This window comes from Lotus japonicus, chromosome 3 (genome assembly GCF_012489685.1).
Source record: "Lotus japonicus ecotype B-129 chromosome 3, LjGifu_v1.2".
In the NCBI taxonomy this organism is placed as follows: domain Eukaryota; kingdom Viridiplantae; phylum Streptophyta; class Magnoliopsida; order Fabales; family Fabaceae; genus Lotus; species Lotus japonicus.
In genome coordinates this window covers 63,067,042-63,080,074 of record NC_080043.1, presented here as the reverse complement: position 1 = coordinate 63,080,074, position 13,033 = coordinate 63,067,042, and the positions used below count along the sequence as shown (strand labels likewise).

Genomic DNA, 13,033 nt, shown 5'->3' with positions numbered 1-13,033 from the left:
CCTTCTTCTTCGAATCATTTATCTATGAGTATAGAAGTATCATAGTAATAACTAATAAGCATGAATCCTGAAGATTCATAGCCTTACAGTCCAGAAGCACTGTAATTGAATTATTTTGCATGAATCAGGAAGATTCATAGCCTTACAGTCCAGAAGCACTGTAATTGAATTATTTTGCATGAATCGGGAAGATTCATTGGAAAAAATATATGAATCCTGAAGATTCATTGGAAAAAATATATGAAAACGAGTCTCGAAGTACCGTAGTTGATTATTTAAAATATGAATCCTGAAGATTCATAACCTCATTGGAAAAATATATGAATCTTGAAGATTCATTGGAAAAATATATGAATTCTGAAGATTCATAACCTACGAGTCTGGAAGTACCGTAGTTGATTATCCAAAATATGAATCCTGAAGATTCATTGGAAAAATATTTTGATCCTACGAGTCTGGAAGTACTGTAGTTGATTATCCAAAATATGAATCCTGAAGATTCATTGGAAAAATATATGGATCCTGAAGATTCATAACCTACGAGTCTGGAAGTACCTAGTTGATTATCTAAAATATGAATCCTGAAGATTCATAACCTATTGAGATATATTCTCTTTGAGCTATGAGTAGTACCATAACATGAATAAACAAAGAAAATTTCTAGAAGAACTAGAAATTTATATGAGATATATTGACGTGAATGAAATATCATGAAATATTGATCATTCTTAATTCCTTCCTTGACGTGAATGAAATATTATTGAATCTTTCCACCAAAAGTGGAAGAGGTAAAGAAAGTTCATAAGATACACCATAACGGGAAGAGATCAAGAAAAGAGTCATAAAATATACTATATTTTAGTTATTTAAATTGAATTGATCTCTTTATTTTGGTAAAATATCTCTTTATTGAATTGACTATTTTTTTTATATGATTTTGTTACATAAATCATTTTATGATAATTGATTAAGTTAAATTGTGATATCTTATTTTAAATTGAATCATGCTATTTGTTGACTCTATCTTATTATTGATTAACTTTATTTGTATCATCTATCTCTAAATAGATCAATTTAAATTCAATATTCTTACGGAAAATATTTAAATCCAAATTATCAACTCAATATGTATATTATTTTGAAGCACGTGAATTAATCACAATGTTTCTGTAACTACTTTTGTCCTATCAATTTAAATTAATAACGTTTTGTTACTTTTTGAAACAAATCTTAATTATTTCCGTTTCTTTTATCTAACCTGATGACAAGATTATATCAAAGTCAAGATAGAAAAAATATTCTTATTGATTTAAAAAAAAATTGATCGGTTCTTTTCTTCAAGTTTAACTCGAACCTCAATTTTTTTTTCTAAAGATATTTAGATTTTTTTTAGTATAATTGATTCAATATGTTTCAAGATATATTTGAGAGATCAAATCAACTAAATCGTTACCATTATAGTTTCTGAAGAACTATATGGTTATCATTATAAATGATCAAGTTGATTGAAAGACATGTGTCTATCATGTAAGCTACAGAAGTAGCTATATTAAGGAAGGATTGAGATATTTCCCGAAGTGAATATTTCAACAAACATGACAAAAGTTGTGATCATTTAGATCAACGCATGGTCAAATGTCCCTGAAGGACATCCGATGGCATATATGGTATTGTTTCATGAAATGAAACTTTTGTGGTGGCTCTCTAGAAGAAGCCTATGAAATTTCAAAGCAATATCGTAAAATGGATCATTGACACTCTTGAAAAGATCTATTGATCAATAATCTTATATTTTCTTTTGAAGAAACAACCCTAGATGCGGTTGCAATCCTAAAAATGGTATTTGAATTAATGGTTGATGTGACCATGATAATGACTCCTCATATCGAAATTCTTCTTGACACAATGTGGTGGTCAGACAACATGTCCTATTGACACGGTGATGAAGCGAATTGCAGTGCAATTGCTAATAGTTTGTTGAGGGGGAGCATAATAATATGGTTGTGACTCACACTTAGGGGGGGAATGTTGAGAATTGAAGTGTGAGTTAGAGTCTCACATTGGCGCATGATCTCATGCTTTCTGCTCCCTTTATCTTCCCCTAAATTGGTATCAAAGTATAGAAAGATAAGGAGCAATATAAAAACTGTTGTTAGATATTGCTTAGATCGGTAGTAATCCAGACATGTAAATATGTCAAACCTATTGCATTTTCCATGCGATGGATATGAGTTAAAGGAAATTATGAGATGTAATACTCATCTTGTGACACAATTGTCATGTACACATATTCCTTATTAATTTGAAAGTCTTGAAGGACTTTATTTACATTTAATTGATGTAACGATAAACTATGGGTTGAAAATATGAAAATCCTTGAAGGATTTAAAATGGCAGAAAATTTTACTTCAAACATTGAAGTATTATTTTGAATGATAAAGTTCTATATATGGAACAATTTGAATGTGATTGGCATGCATGACCGGTTAGACCATCCCGAGTCTTATGATGCGAAAGTATATGAATTCATATGAGTACCCATCGAAGAACCTAAAGATTCTTCAATATAATGAATTCTTATATCTTGTTCTCATTACCAATTAATAATTGGTAAAATATATGGGTTTGAATCCTGCATACTCTTGAGTATATTTGATGCGATACATGTGCACGTATTCACTCCTTTTATGGGTCATTTAAGTATTTCATAAATTTATCGATGCATCGACTGAATGACCAAATATATGTCATCAACTCTCAATATTGATAGAGTGAAAATTCCAACCTTGATCAAGTTGGTAAATGACATGATTTTGAATATCTAGTTGCACATGTTCGTATTCAAATTATCTAGCTGATTTGTTTAATTAAATGCCTCATATTTATAGCTAGACAATTACATATGAGAACAAATATCCTTATTTATGGACATGTGATATTGCAATTAGCAGCATTGACACACGCATCAAGCCAACAATTCATTAGAATTCTCCCCATTGCAATCGGTTCATGGTCAGGAACCTAATATCTCTCATCTAAGAATTTCCAATGTGCGTTATATATTTTGAATCGCTCCACCACAACGCACTAAGGTGAGACCATAAGGAAAGCTGAGATTATGTAATCAATTTGAGCCAGTACCGATATATATTTTATATCTTACTTGTTGTTTCTCAGCATTGGGGGGAGAGGAAATTAAGCAGCTCTGAAAATTTGTAAAGAATGCATATGTATACTCGCACTATGAACCAGAAGTTCAAAAGATGCATTCTCTGACCTAAAAGGAATTATTAAATTCCTTATATGCTGCAAATATCCTTCTCTAACTTGATATCCCAGTTGGAAAATTTGTCATTATTATTAGGTTAAGGCATGCCTAAAACTAGGTTCAAAAATATATATCCTAGAGAAGGATGATGGTCTTGTTGAGGAGGCAAACTATCTTGAAAAATATAGAGACTACAAAAATGTTTATTCCTCCTGAAGAGGTTCAGGTACCTGTAATTATTTATTTAAGAGATCTCATATGATTATGTCTCTACAAGTTAACACAAGGAACCAAGAACATGAAGAATTGTCGACATGATGAAGTAGCGCTCAATATTAGAAATATGTGCGAGAATCTTGAACCCGAAAATGAATGAGTGTGATTGGCCATAAATAGAAAGAAGCAATTCATTTGCTGAATTTAAGGGTCTTTGGACCTCATATCTATACCCTAAAGGTATAAAGATGATAAGGCTTAAAGAGTCTTTGTAGTAAAGTGAAATAATGTTGTTATATTTAAGACAAACAAGTGACAATCGTGGTGGATACTTGGAGTTACAACTTATTGGTATGGCTCACTTGAGATTGATATCTCTATAAAACTCCTTGAAGATTGTAAGATGCCTAAAGCACACAATTCATGTTCTCAACAATGAACAAATTACTAGATTGAGGCAATCTAGATGATTATTTTCTTAAGGACGGTCACAAAATGACCCAACAAACTCATGCATATTTATGATGAGATATGAGATTGTTTATGTCATAATTAATGTTTATGACAATGATTTATTGAGACTCTAGAAGAGCTCACAAAAGCTGTAGATTTGCTAAAGAAAGAATTTGAGATAAAAGAGTTGAGAATGAAACTTTTGTCTAGCCTTATCAATTGAGTATCTAAAGGATGAGGTATTTATGTACCAAAGGACTTATATTGCAAAGGTACTAAAAGGATTCTATATGGACAAATCATGTCCACTATGTACTCTATTGATTTTAAGGTCATTAAATGTAAATAAAGATCATTTTAGACCTTGAGAAAAGAATGAAGAATTACTTGATCCTGAAGTATCATATCTTAGTGCTATCAAAGCATTATTGTATCTTGCTAGTCATACTCGACTTGATATATCATTTGCTATTAACTTATTAGCAAGATATAGTTCTTCACCTACACAAAGACATTGGAATGGGAAACAAGTGTTTCGTTATCTTAAAGGCACATTAGATATGAGTTTATTTTTCCCTTTATGTCCAAGATTAATCTAATTGGTTATGAAGATGCTGGATATTTGTCTAAATATCTCAAACAGGTTACTTGTTTACATGTGGAGGAACAACCATTTCATGGAGATCTGTGAAAGAAACTATGATAGCCACCTCAGCTAACCTTGCAGGAATATTAGCATTACATGAGGCAAGACGAGAATACGTTTGGCTGAGATTCGTGATTCAATGCGTACTTGATATTGGTGATTTGTCATCTTGAAAGATGCCGCCAACAACTATATATGAAGATAATACTACATGCACTACTCAATCAAAAGAAGGATACATCATGGGAGATGGACAAAGCAAATATCACCGGAGCTTTTCTTCACTCATGATCTACAAAATAATGGTGACATAGACATCCAACAAATTCGTTCAAGTGATAATTTGGCAGACTTATTTACGAAGACTCTTCCAACTACAACATTTGAAAAGCTTGTACAGAATGTGGAAGTTCGTCGGCTTAAAGATTTCAATTAAAATGCATTGTATTCTTTTTTCCTTAACCATGTTTTTTCCCATTGGGTTTTTCATGGTAGGGTTTTTAATGAGGCAATGTACAAAGACGAACTATAGAATGATGTACTCTTTTTCCTTCACTAGTTTTTTATCCCACACTGGGTTTTTCCTAGTAAGGTTTTAATGAGGCACATTCTTAAGGGATGGTCATCCAAGGGGGAGTGTTATGAAATATATGGATGCCCATCAGAGTTAAGAGTCCATGGGCCAGGCCCACATGTATACTTGTTCAACACTCCAAACCTAATAATATAAATACAAGGGAGTCTGCACATAGCAGAACATCCCCATCACACTATTTCTCTATCTCTTGTTCCTCTCTTCTCCTCTCGTATTTACTTGCTTATTCTTAATTCATAACAATATTTTATATTTTATTGGACCGAAAATTAAAATTTAAAAGGTTAAAAGTGACAACCGGGTAACCCTGTTTTCACTTTTCTCCCTGTTAAGTGTCACTCTCTCTTAGCAGCCGCTCCGCTCAACTCAGCTCATTCCACCGCGTCGCTCTCCGACAGCCACCTTCCAAGTCGCCGCCGGTCACTCTCTCAGCAGCCAGACCCTCCGCGTTCCGTCATCAGATACACGTCGCGGATCCCCGTCAACTGCCGCAGCTCCACCGGCCACCGCGTCGCCGATCGGAGACGCAGGTAACATGCAGCCCCCTCTTCCTTTTAAGTTCCTTTTGTTATTTTTGGTTGCAATATACCATAGAAGACACCTAGAGAATCACTCTGTCTTTGCTATTACCATCCTACATTGCAATATACTCTGTATTTCCTAGAGTGAATGCGTGTTTTTTCTTCTCATTCTTCTACAATCTTAGTTTTTAGATGTAAACAATAGTTAGGAATAAAAATCCTTTTATGTCAAATAGAAAATTTGATATATTAATAATTAGTATAGGGTGAATATTCCATCTTCACTGTTCTGATTGAAATCATAGGATTATAATCTAATCACTACTCAATTTTCTAAAATAGTGGAGGTTTATAATTTGTAGTTTTTGAACTAAGTTTGGAACTTTCTTTCTATTAGAAATTATAGGAAAACTGTCTTGATATTTTTGAATACAAATAGTTTTATTTGTATAAACTAGTTATCATACTATTGAAGTTCTTTGGTATTTCTTTGCAGTTCCCACTTTTGCATCCTGGTGTTTAAGAGTTTCTTTATTTAGTTGCACACTTCTCCAACATCATTAGGTTCCATTAAAGGCCCCTTTACAGTTGTACCAGGCAGTTATGTATTTGTGCACATTTTATAATTGTTGGTGACAAGTGATATGGTTATCTCTGGTTAGTTAGGTAATGTAGGAATACGGAACTTAGTGTTGAAATTTTGTGAAACGAACATACACATGAAAACCAAGGATACTGTCAAATTTGATAGTTTTTGTTTCTCTGTCCTACTCCCCACGCATTCTAAAGTTGCTCTTGGACTATGGTGGTGTTAGTTCAATTCTGATTAGACCATTAAGTTAGGCCATTTTTTTAAATACTCTTTACAGATTACTTTATGACAGTACAATGTAAGCTAACTCTATCTATTTTCGGTACATAGTTCTTCACCATGGTTACTGAAGGAACCAGAAAGCCTCAAGGTTCAGTACCAATACCACCTCGCAAAATCAATGTGCAGAAATATGCTAAATCACGTGGCCCGGAGCTCCTGAGCCTTCAATCTATCGTAGAAAATAGATTAAACAACAACTATAGCTCTCAAAGGAACAAGAGAAGAAGAACAACTGCATTTGATAGCCAAATTGCAAGAAAGGGGGGCAACAGAAAGAGGCAGAAACTGGGAGCAGTTGATAAAGCCCATGATGAATCAGTTTTGGAGAAGGACCGGTTAAAGAAGCTTCCTCGGCGTATTCGACGGAGATATGAACTTAAAATGAACCCAGAGAATGGTTTTTGCACTTCTGGGGATGGAACCAAGAGACTGAGAACTCATGTTTGGCATGCAAAGCGGTTTACCATGACGAAGCTGTGGGGTTACAACCTTCCTCTGGGTTTTCAAGGAAGGTTGGTCATTTTTTGATTAAAAAAAATAGAAACTGATTAAATAGTCAATTTGGGTGGGGTGGGGTGCTTGAAGCTTGTTCATTTAACTAATCCTCTTTTCGCTTGGAGGTTTAAATTTTATCACAGAAGCTTGATGCAACATGCAAGAAGTGTTTTTATTCTCTTTGAAACACCAACAAGGATTGTCTGTGTATCTATGCAGAGGGAAAGGTTCAAGGGCAATCTTGAAAAGATTCAAAGAAGGTGTGCTTTTGCATGATGCTAGCTATTTTACTGCTGTCCAATTGGAGGGTCCAGAGGTAGTTCACTTTTCATTTTCGTTTGTTTAGATTTTCGAAGCACCTTTAGTGCATATTTTTGCAGACTCTCTTCCCCAAATAATAATGGTTTGATTTTCTCAGTGCAATTAAAGGTTTCCTCTTGTTTGTAGGATTCGTTAGTTTCAGTATTAAGAATGGTACTGGTGCCTTCTCTGGAAACAGCAACGCCTGGGGATCATGATTTCTCTGTTCTTTCTGGTACAACCTATGGAACTGCAATGGTGGGTGATCATTTTACTGACTCTAGAAAGTGCCAGCTTTATTTGGTTAAACATAATATTTTTTCTTAACAGCTTTATCAAGTTGAAGCACCAGTTTCTCTGCCAATTGCTCCTGTGACCTATATATGGCGACCTACTTTCCCTCAAAATAAGAGTACTGAGCTAGATGGCAGAAATCATCATACTTCTTCAAGTCAACATGATATCAATGATGACTCAAGTAATCATGATGCTGATTTATGTGAAAAATCAGATGGGATGAAGTGTGGTTCTTCATTTAGACACATTTGGGTCTGGATACATGCTTCTGCATTTGAAGAAGGATATGATAGTCTAAAATTTGCCTGTCAGAAAGAGGTTCACTTTCTTCTTTATCTTAATAATTGGACATCCCATCTATATTTTGTTTCTTTTATCTTTTCATAGTATATTTATTCTGGATAGAATAGCGAGAAGTTTTGGGAACCAGTGTACTGTGTACTCCAGTAGGTTTATGTAACAATTATTGTCATTTTATTGAGTTATTCTCTATTCACGTTGCCTATTTGAAAGACTTTCATGTCAATGGCACATTTCACTCCCACATTTCAGTGGCAAATGTCATTCATAATCAGCATGGTTCATCATAGATCCTTGTGTCTTCCTAGCTTATCATTATTCGTCAAATGCCGTAACTCTCCTGCTATTCATGTAAATTTGAATAATGTTTCTTTTTAGATAAATATTCCGTTCACATTTCATATGAAATCACTAATTGAGTTAGTGTTGCATGGAACCCTACTGAAGTTGAAAAACTTTGTAAACTATATATAAACTCACATTATATGCTTTTTATTTTATCTCTATTCAGATGGAAAAGAGCGGCGTCCTAATTAATTGCTTATCACTTGAGGGCCAACTTGCCAAATTAGAATTGATGGGATCACAGACATTTAATCTTCTTCAGAAGATATTGCATCCTGTCCGCAGGTTTGTTATTTAAATAGAAAAATAGTTCCTTTATTTAAATACATATAATAATAATGATAAAAAATGCCCTATCTTCTTGTTGACATTACAGTATTTCAGAGAATCATTGGCAGTTAAAGAAACATGTGGCTATAGAAGAAGACTCTGTTTCTCCGAGTATAAAGTCATCCATACTGAATTGTGAGGAGCATTTTTCTTCTCATGCTATGTTATCTTTTAACGTTACGGATCCTCGAGAACTTCTGGGGAGAAGGACTATTACTCCAACAGAACCAATTTCAACTGAAGTACGGAGTGATGCTCAAGAAACTAATGACAACGAGCTTGCTAATTTTGGAGGAAAGTTTGAGAAGAATACAGGCTTATCTTCATTATCATGGTCAAAACATGTAGACAACCAGTCTAATGTCGATGATCTATGGTATGCTTCCACCACAGGGTTAAGGCCCCCAGTGGAAGACAGTGTCCTTTCTAAAGAGAAACACTGTGAGCGCATGGTTAATTTCTGCCTTGATGATAAAGAGTCTGGGGAGGCGAACTCCTCAACCAAGGTGCGGTGCTCAAGATCTTGCCCTATTGTGCTTTTAAAAAATGATATGAAGGATTTGATTATAGGGTAACTTCTTTGATCTATTTTTTCTTTAATTTTTGTTTGAAATTACTGTTTTTGCTTATGAACATCTTTCAAGTACTTTTGCTTACTTTTGCTATTTGAAAACCATAGGTATTTGCAATACCTACTTAAGCTCTATGAGAAATAATAAGATGAACTTATCAAAATTTAAGTTTGAATACCCTAGAGAGATCAAACTTGTTCTCTTGCGATGCGTGAAGTATGTGTATGTTCATAACTACTGGATGAAGACACATGGATGATTTTAATGTTGTATATCTATCACGTCCCCTCATGCCATAGCTCATTGGGTTTAAAGTGTGAACCATGCACATACCCACTTATCTTATGCTGAAATACAACTTTTTATTAGAATAATGTAGGCAACAAGTATCAAACTCGAGCACTTGGTCTTAGAGGCTTTGATACCATGTCATTAGCGAATTATCCCAAAAGCTTAAGTTGTTGGGCGAAGACACGTGGATGATTTATATTATATTTTTAACACTTTTTATGTGATACATAATAGTGCTTCTGTGATTATCTTCTAGATGGTCCATTATACTTCCCCTAAGTTGGGTCAAAGCCTTCTGGATTCCTCTTATTTCTAATGGGGCACATGCAATAGGTTTGCGAGAGAAGCACTGGATTGCGTGTGAAGTAAGTGTAACATCCCCTACCCAGAAAATTCGAATTTTCTGCCTTTGTGTCAAATACTAAATATTGCATGAAAACTTCTCTTTATACAGATAGAGCTACCATCTTTCCCTTCAGATTTCCCAGATTGCAAGGCATACTCATGCGAAATGGCAGCTAAAGATGCTGTATTTAATAAAAAAGAAGAACTACGTCAACCTTCCGTGAGGCATTTTAAAGTTCCCATCGTGCCACCTTGGGGCATTGTTCGCACTACTTTCAACAAAGAAATTAGTGCGATGGACACTCTTGATCTTTCGACTAGGGAAGATTTGACCAGTGCTAATTCATTGCCAATCTCTTGCTCAGGAAGCTCTAAAATTTCAAATTTTAACTGTGTGAATAATTCATTTGATGGAACTATAGCAAGAACAGGTAATATGCTGACTACTTTCATCAATGAAACCAAAGCTGGTCAATTGCTATTGTTTCCGCATGTAGCAGAAGGAAAGGACAAAATCTCCAAGTTCATTAAGGGAGAACAAAATCTGGATCTCATGCATAAGAGCTCTTGCATTTATGACCATAAGCTATGTTTTCTAAGAGTTATTCTTCACCCATTCAAGGAAGGCTTTTTTGAAGAGGGAGCAGTTATCTGTGCGCCATGTCCTTCTGATATATCTATATGGACTTCAAGGTAATTTAACATTGAAATTATGAATTCCTAGTTATTAATAATTATGATTTTTTTGCTTGCTTGGAAATTAAGAACAGTCTATCATTTTTAATGTAGGCTTAATTGCACTTTTGCTCCCTGATCTTTCACCTTTGTGCGATTTACCTCCCTCATCTTTAAAATGAGCGAATTCCCTCCCTCTTCTATTAATATGTGCGATTTAGGCCCTTCCGTTAGTTAGCCGTCCAATTACTAACTGCGGTTGCTATTTTCACCCTCCCTTTTACTAACCACACCCCCATATTAGAAATAAAAATAAAAATAAAATAAAAAAATGGAGGTAAATCGCACAAAGGTGAAAGATCAGGGGGCAAAAGTGCAATTAAGCCAAAAAAATAAAAAAATAAAAGAAATAAATTAAATACAATTAATAGAAAATAAAAAAAAACTGAAAAAAATATTTTTATAAAAATCAAAGAAAAAATAATAAAATAAATGAAATAAGTTAAATACAAATAATAGAAAATGAAAAAACATTTTTATAAAATAAAAAAAACTGAATTTTTTTTTAAAATCAAAGAAAAAAATATTTTTATAAAATCAAAGAAAATAAAATATTTTTTTTAATTGAAGATAGAAATTTAAAAATAAAATAAAAGAATAATTATTTTTTATTTAGTGTATGTGGTGCAAATAGAAACAAATTCTTCTTTTATTTTATTTTTAAATTTCTATCTTCAATTAAAAAAATATGTTATTTTCTTTGATTTTATAAAAACATTTTTTTCTTTGATTTTTATAAAAAAAAAATTCAGTTTTTTCTTTGATTTTATAAAAATATTTTTTCATTTTCTATTAATTGTATTTAACTTATTTCATTTATTTTATTATTTTTTCTTTGATTTTTATAAAAATATTTTTTCGGTTTTTTTTAATTTATAATTTTTTTTTATTTTCTATTAATTTTATTTAATTTATTTCGTTTATTTTTTATTTTTTTATTTTTATTTCTGATAAGGGGGGTGTGGTTAGTAAAAGGGGGGTGAAAATAGCAACCATCGTTAGCAATTGGACGGCTAACTAACGGAAGGGCTTAAATCACACATATTAATAGAAGAGGGAGGGAATTCGCTCATTTTAAAGATGAGGGAGGTAAATCGCACAAAGGTGAAAGATCAGGGAGCAAAAGTGCAATTAAGCCTTTAATGTAATATAGAAGGGATTTAATTGTTCTACATTTGTAAAATGAGGTTGGTATTTTTCTATGGTTTGAGAAATAAAAGGTGTTTTGTGTAATCAGTCAAAATGTTTATTTTCATGAGTTCCACACAAGAAATGGTTGATCATTAACTAACAGTTCCATGAAGTCTTCATTAAAAATTAGATTTTTTAGGAATTAGTTAGAATTTTTTTTTGAGGGGGGGGGGGGGTGGGGGGGGGGGGGGGTGTAGGTTGATTGGTTCAACAAATGCCATATACAGGGGAGGTTAGAAAACTACAATGAAGATTAATTTCAGTCTTTTAAATCCATATGGTATGACTGTGTATGTCATTGCAGTTCAGAGAAAAGCGAAAAAGATCTTCAACTGTCCCAGTCTGCTATGAGATTATACTTCAAAGAGCATTCCTCTGGTAATTGGGGAATGCAGATACCAGAGGATTCAATTGCCAGAGCGTCTCACCGATGGCCTATTGGCTTTGTCACAACAGCTTCAGTTCAAGGAAGGTATTGAAATCTCAGCATCTTTTTGGACTCTAATTCTTACCTAATAATCTGAATATAAAATAGGTACAACTGTACAAGAACATTAAATGCCTTGTTGTGGAGAATCTTACCCTGTGCAATGTTATTGCAGCAAGAGGCTAGTAGCAGAGGGATTTTGCGAGGCAGTTTTACTGTCTCATTTAAGAGAGGAACAGTGGAAGGAGTTGCCTGTGAAACAAAGGAGGAGGGAAATATATGTACTTGTCCGGAATTTACGATCCGTAGCATATAGACTTGCTCTAGCTTCTGTTGTTCTGGAAAATCAAGAAAATGACGTTGAGTTCTTTTAACATGTTATTATGCTGGACTGAACTATGCAACTTACATTGCTACATGTACAGTCAAATTGGAAACTTTCCTATTCAGAAATAGAGGAAAGCAGCGCCAAAGAAGAAATTAGCTTAATCTTTTATTAACCGTACATTTGAAGTTATCCATTCTTGTAACTACTCCTAGTCTAATCGTTTGAGCCTTGTAACTTATTTATTACTGTTAGTCGATGTTATTGATTTTATATCATTGTCGTTGTTTAGTGACTGTGAAATAGAGAAGAAAATAGAACTAGCTAGATAACTTTTTTTTGAAAGGTTTTGAGATTAATCTAGCTGCACATTATGCTAAAAATTGTTGGAGGACTGACTGTTGGATTCGTGGCTGTGATGTGATATATTCAGCAGTCATCACACTACGCAAGTTATGAATGCTGGTGTTATAACCACCCATTGAGGTAAATGTCAACAAGCATGAA

At 33.6% G+C, this 13,033-nt stretch overlaps 1 protein-coding gene across 1 annotated transcript; it reads left to right on the top strand.

The window, feature by feature from the left end:
* The first annotated feature begins 5,487 nt into the window (after positions 1-5,487).
* On the top strand, positions 5,488-12,817 carry LOC130745213 (ribonucleases P/MRP protein subunit POP1-like). The gene is made up of 11 exons (XM_057597370.1): positions 5,488-5,708; positions 6,622-7,085; positions 7,288-7,384; positions 7,516-7,626; positions 7,699-7,983; positions 8,477-8,595; positions 8,687-9,211; positions 9,760-9,868; positions 9,958-10,541; positions 12,079-12,246; positions 12,377-12,817. Exons 2-11 carry the CDS (start codon positions 6,631-6,633, stop codon positions 12,573-12,575), a joined length of 2,652 nt encoding a protein of 883 aa, XP_057453353.1. The 5' UTR covers positions 5,488-5,708; positions 6,622-6,630; the 3' UTR covers positions 12,576-12,817.
* Positions 12,818-13,033: the final 216 nt, after the last annotated feature.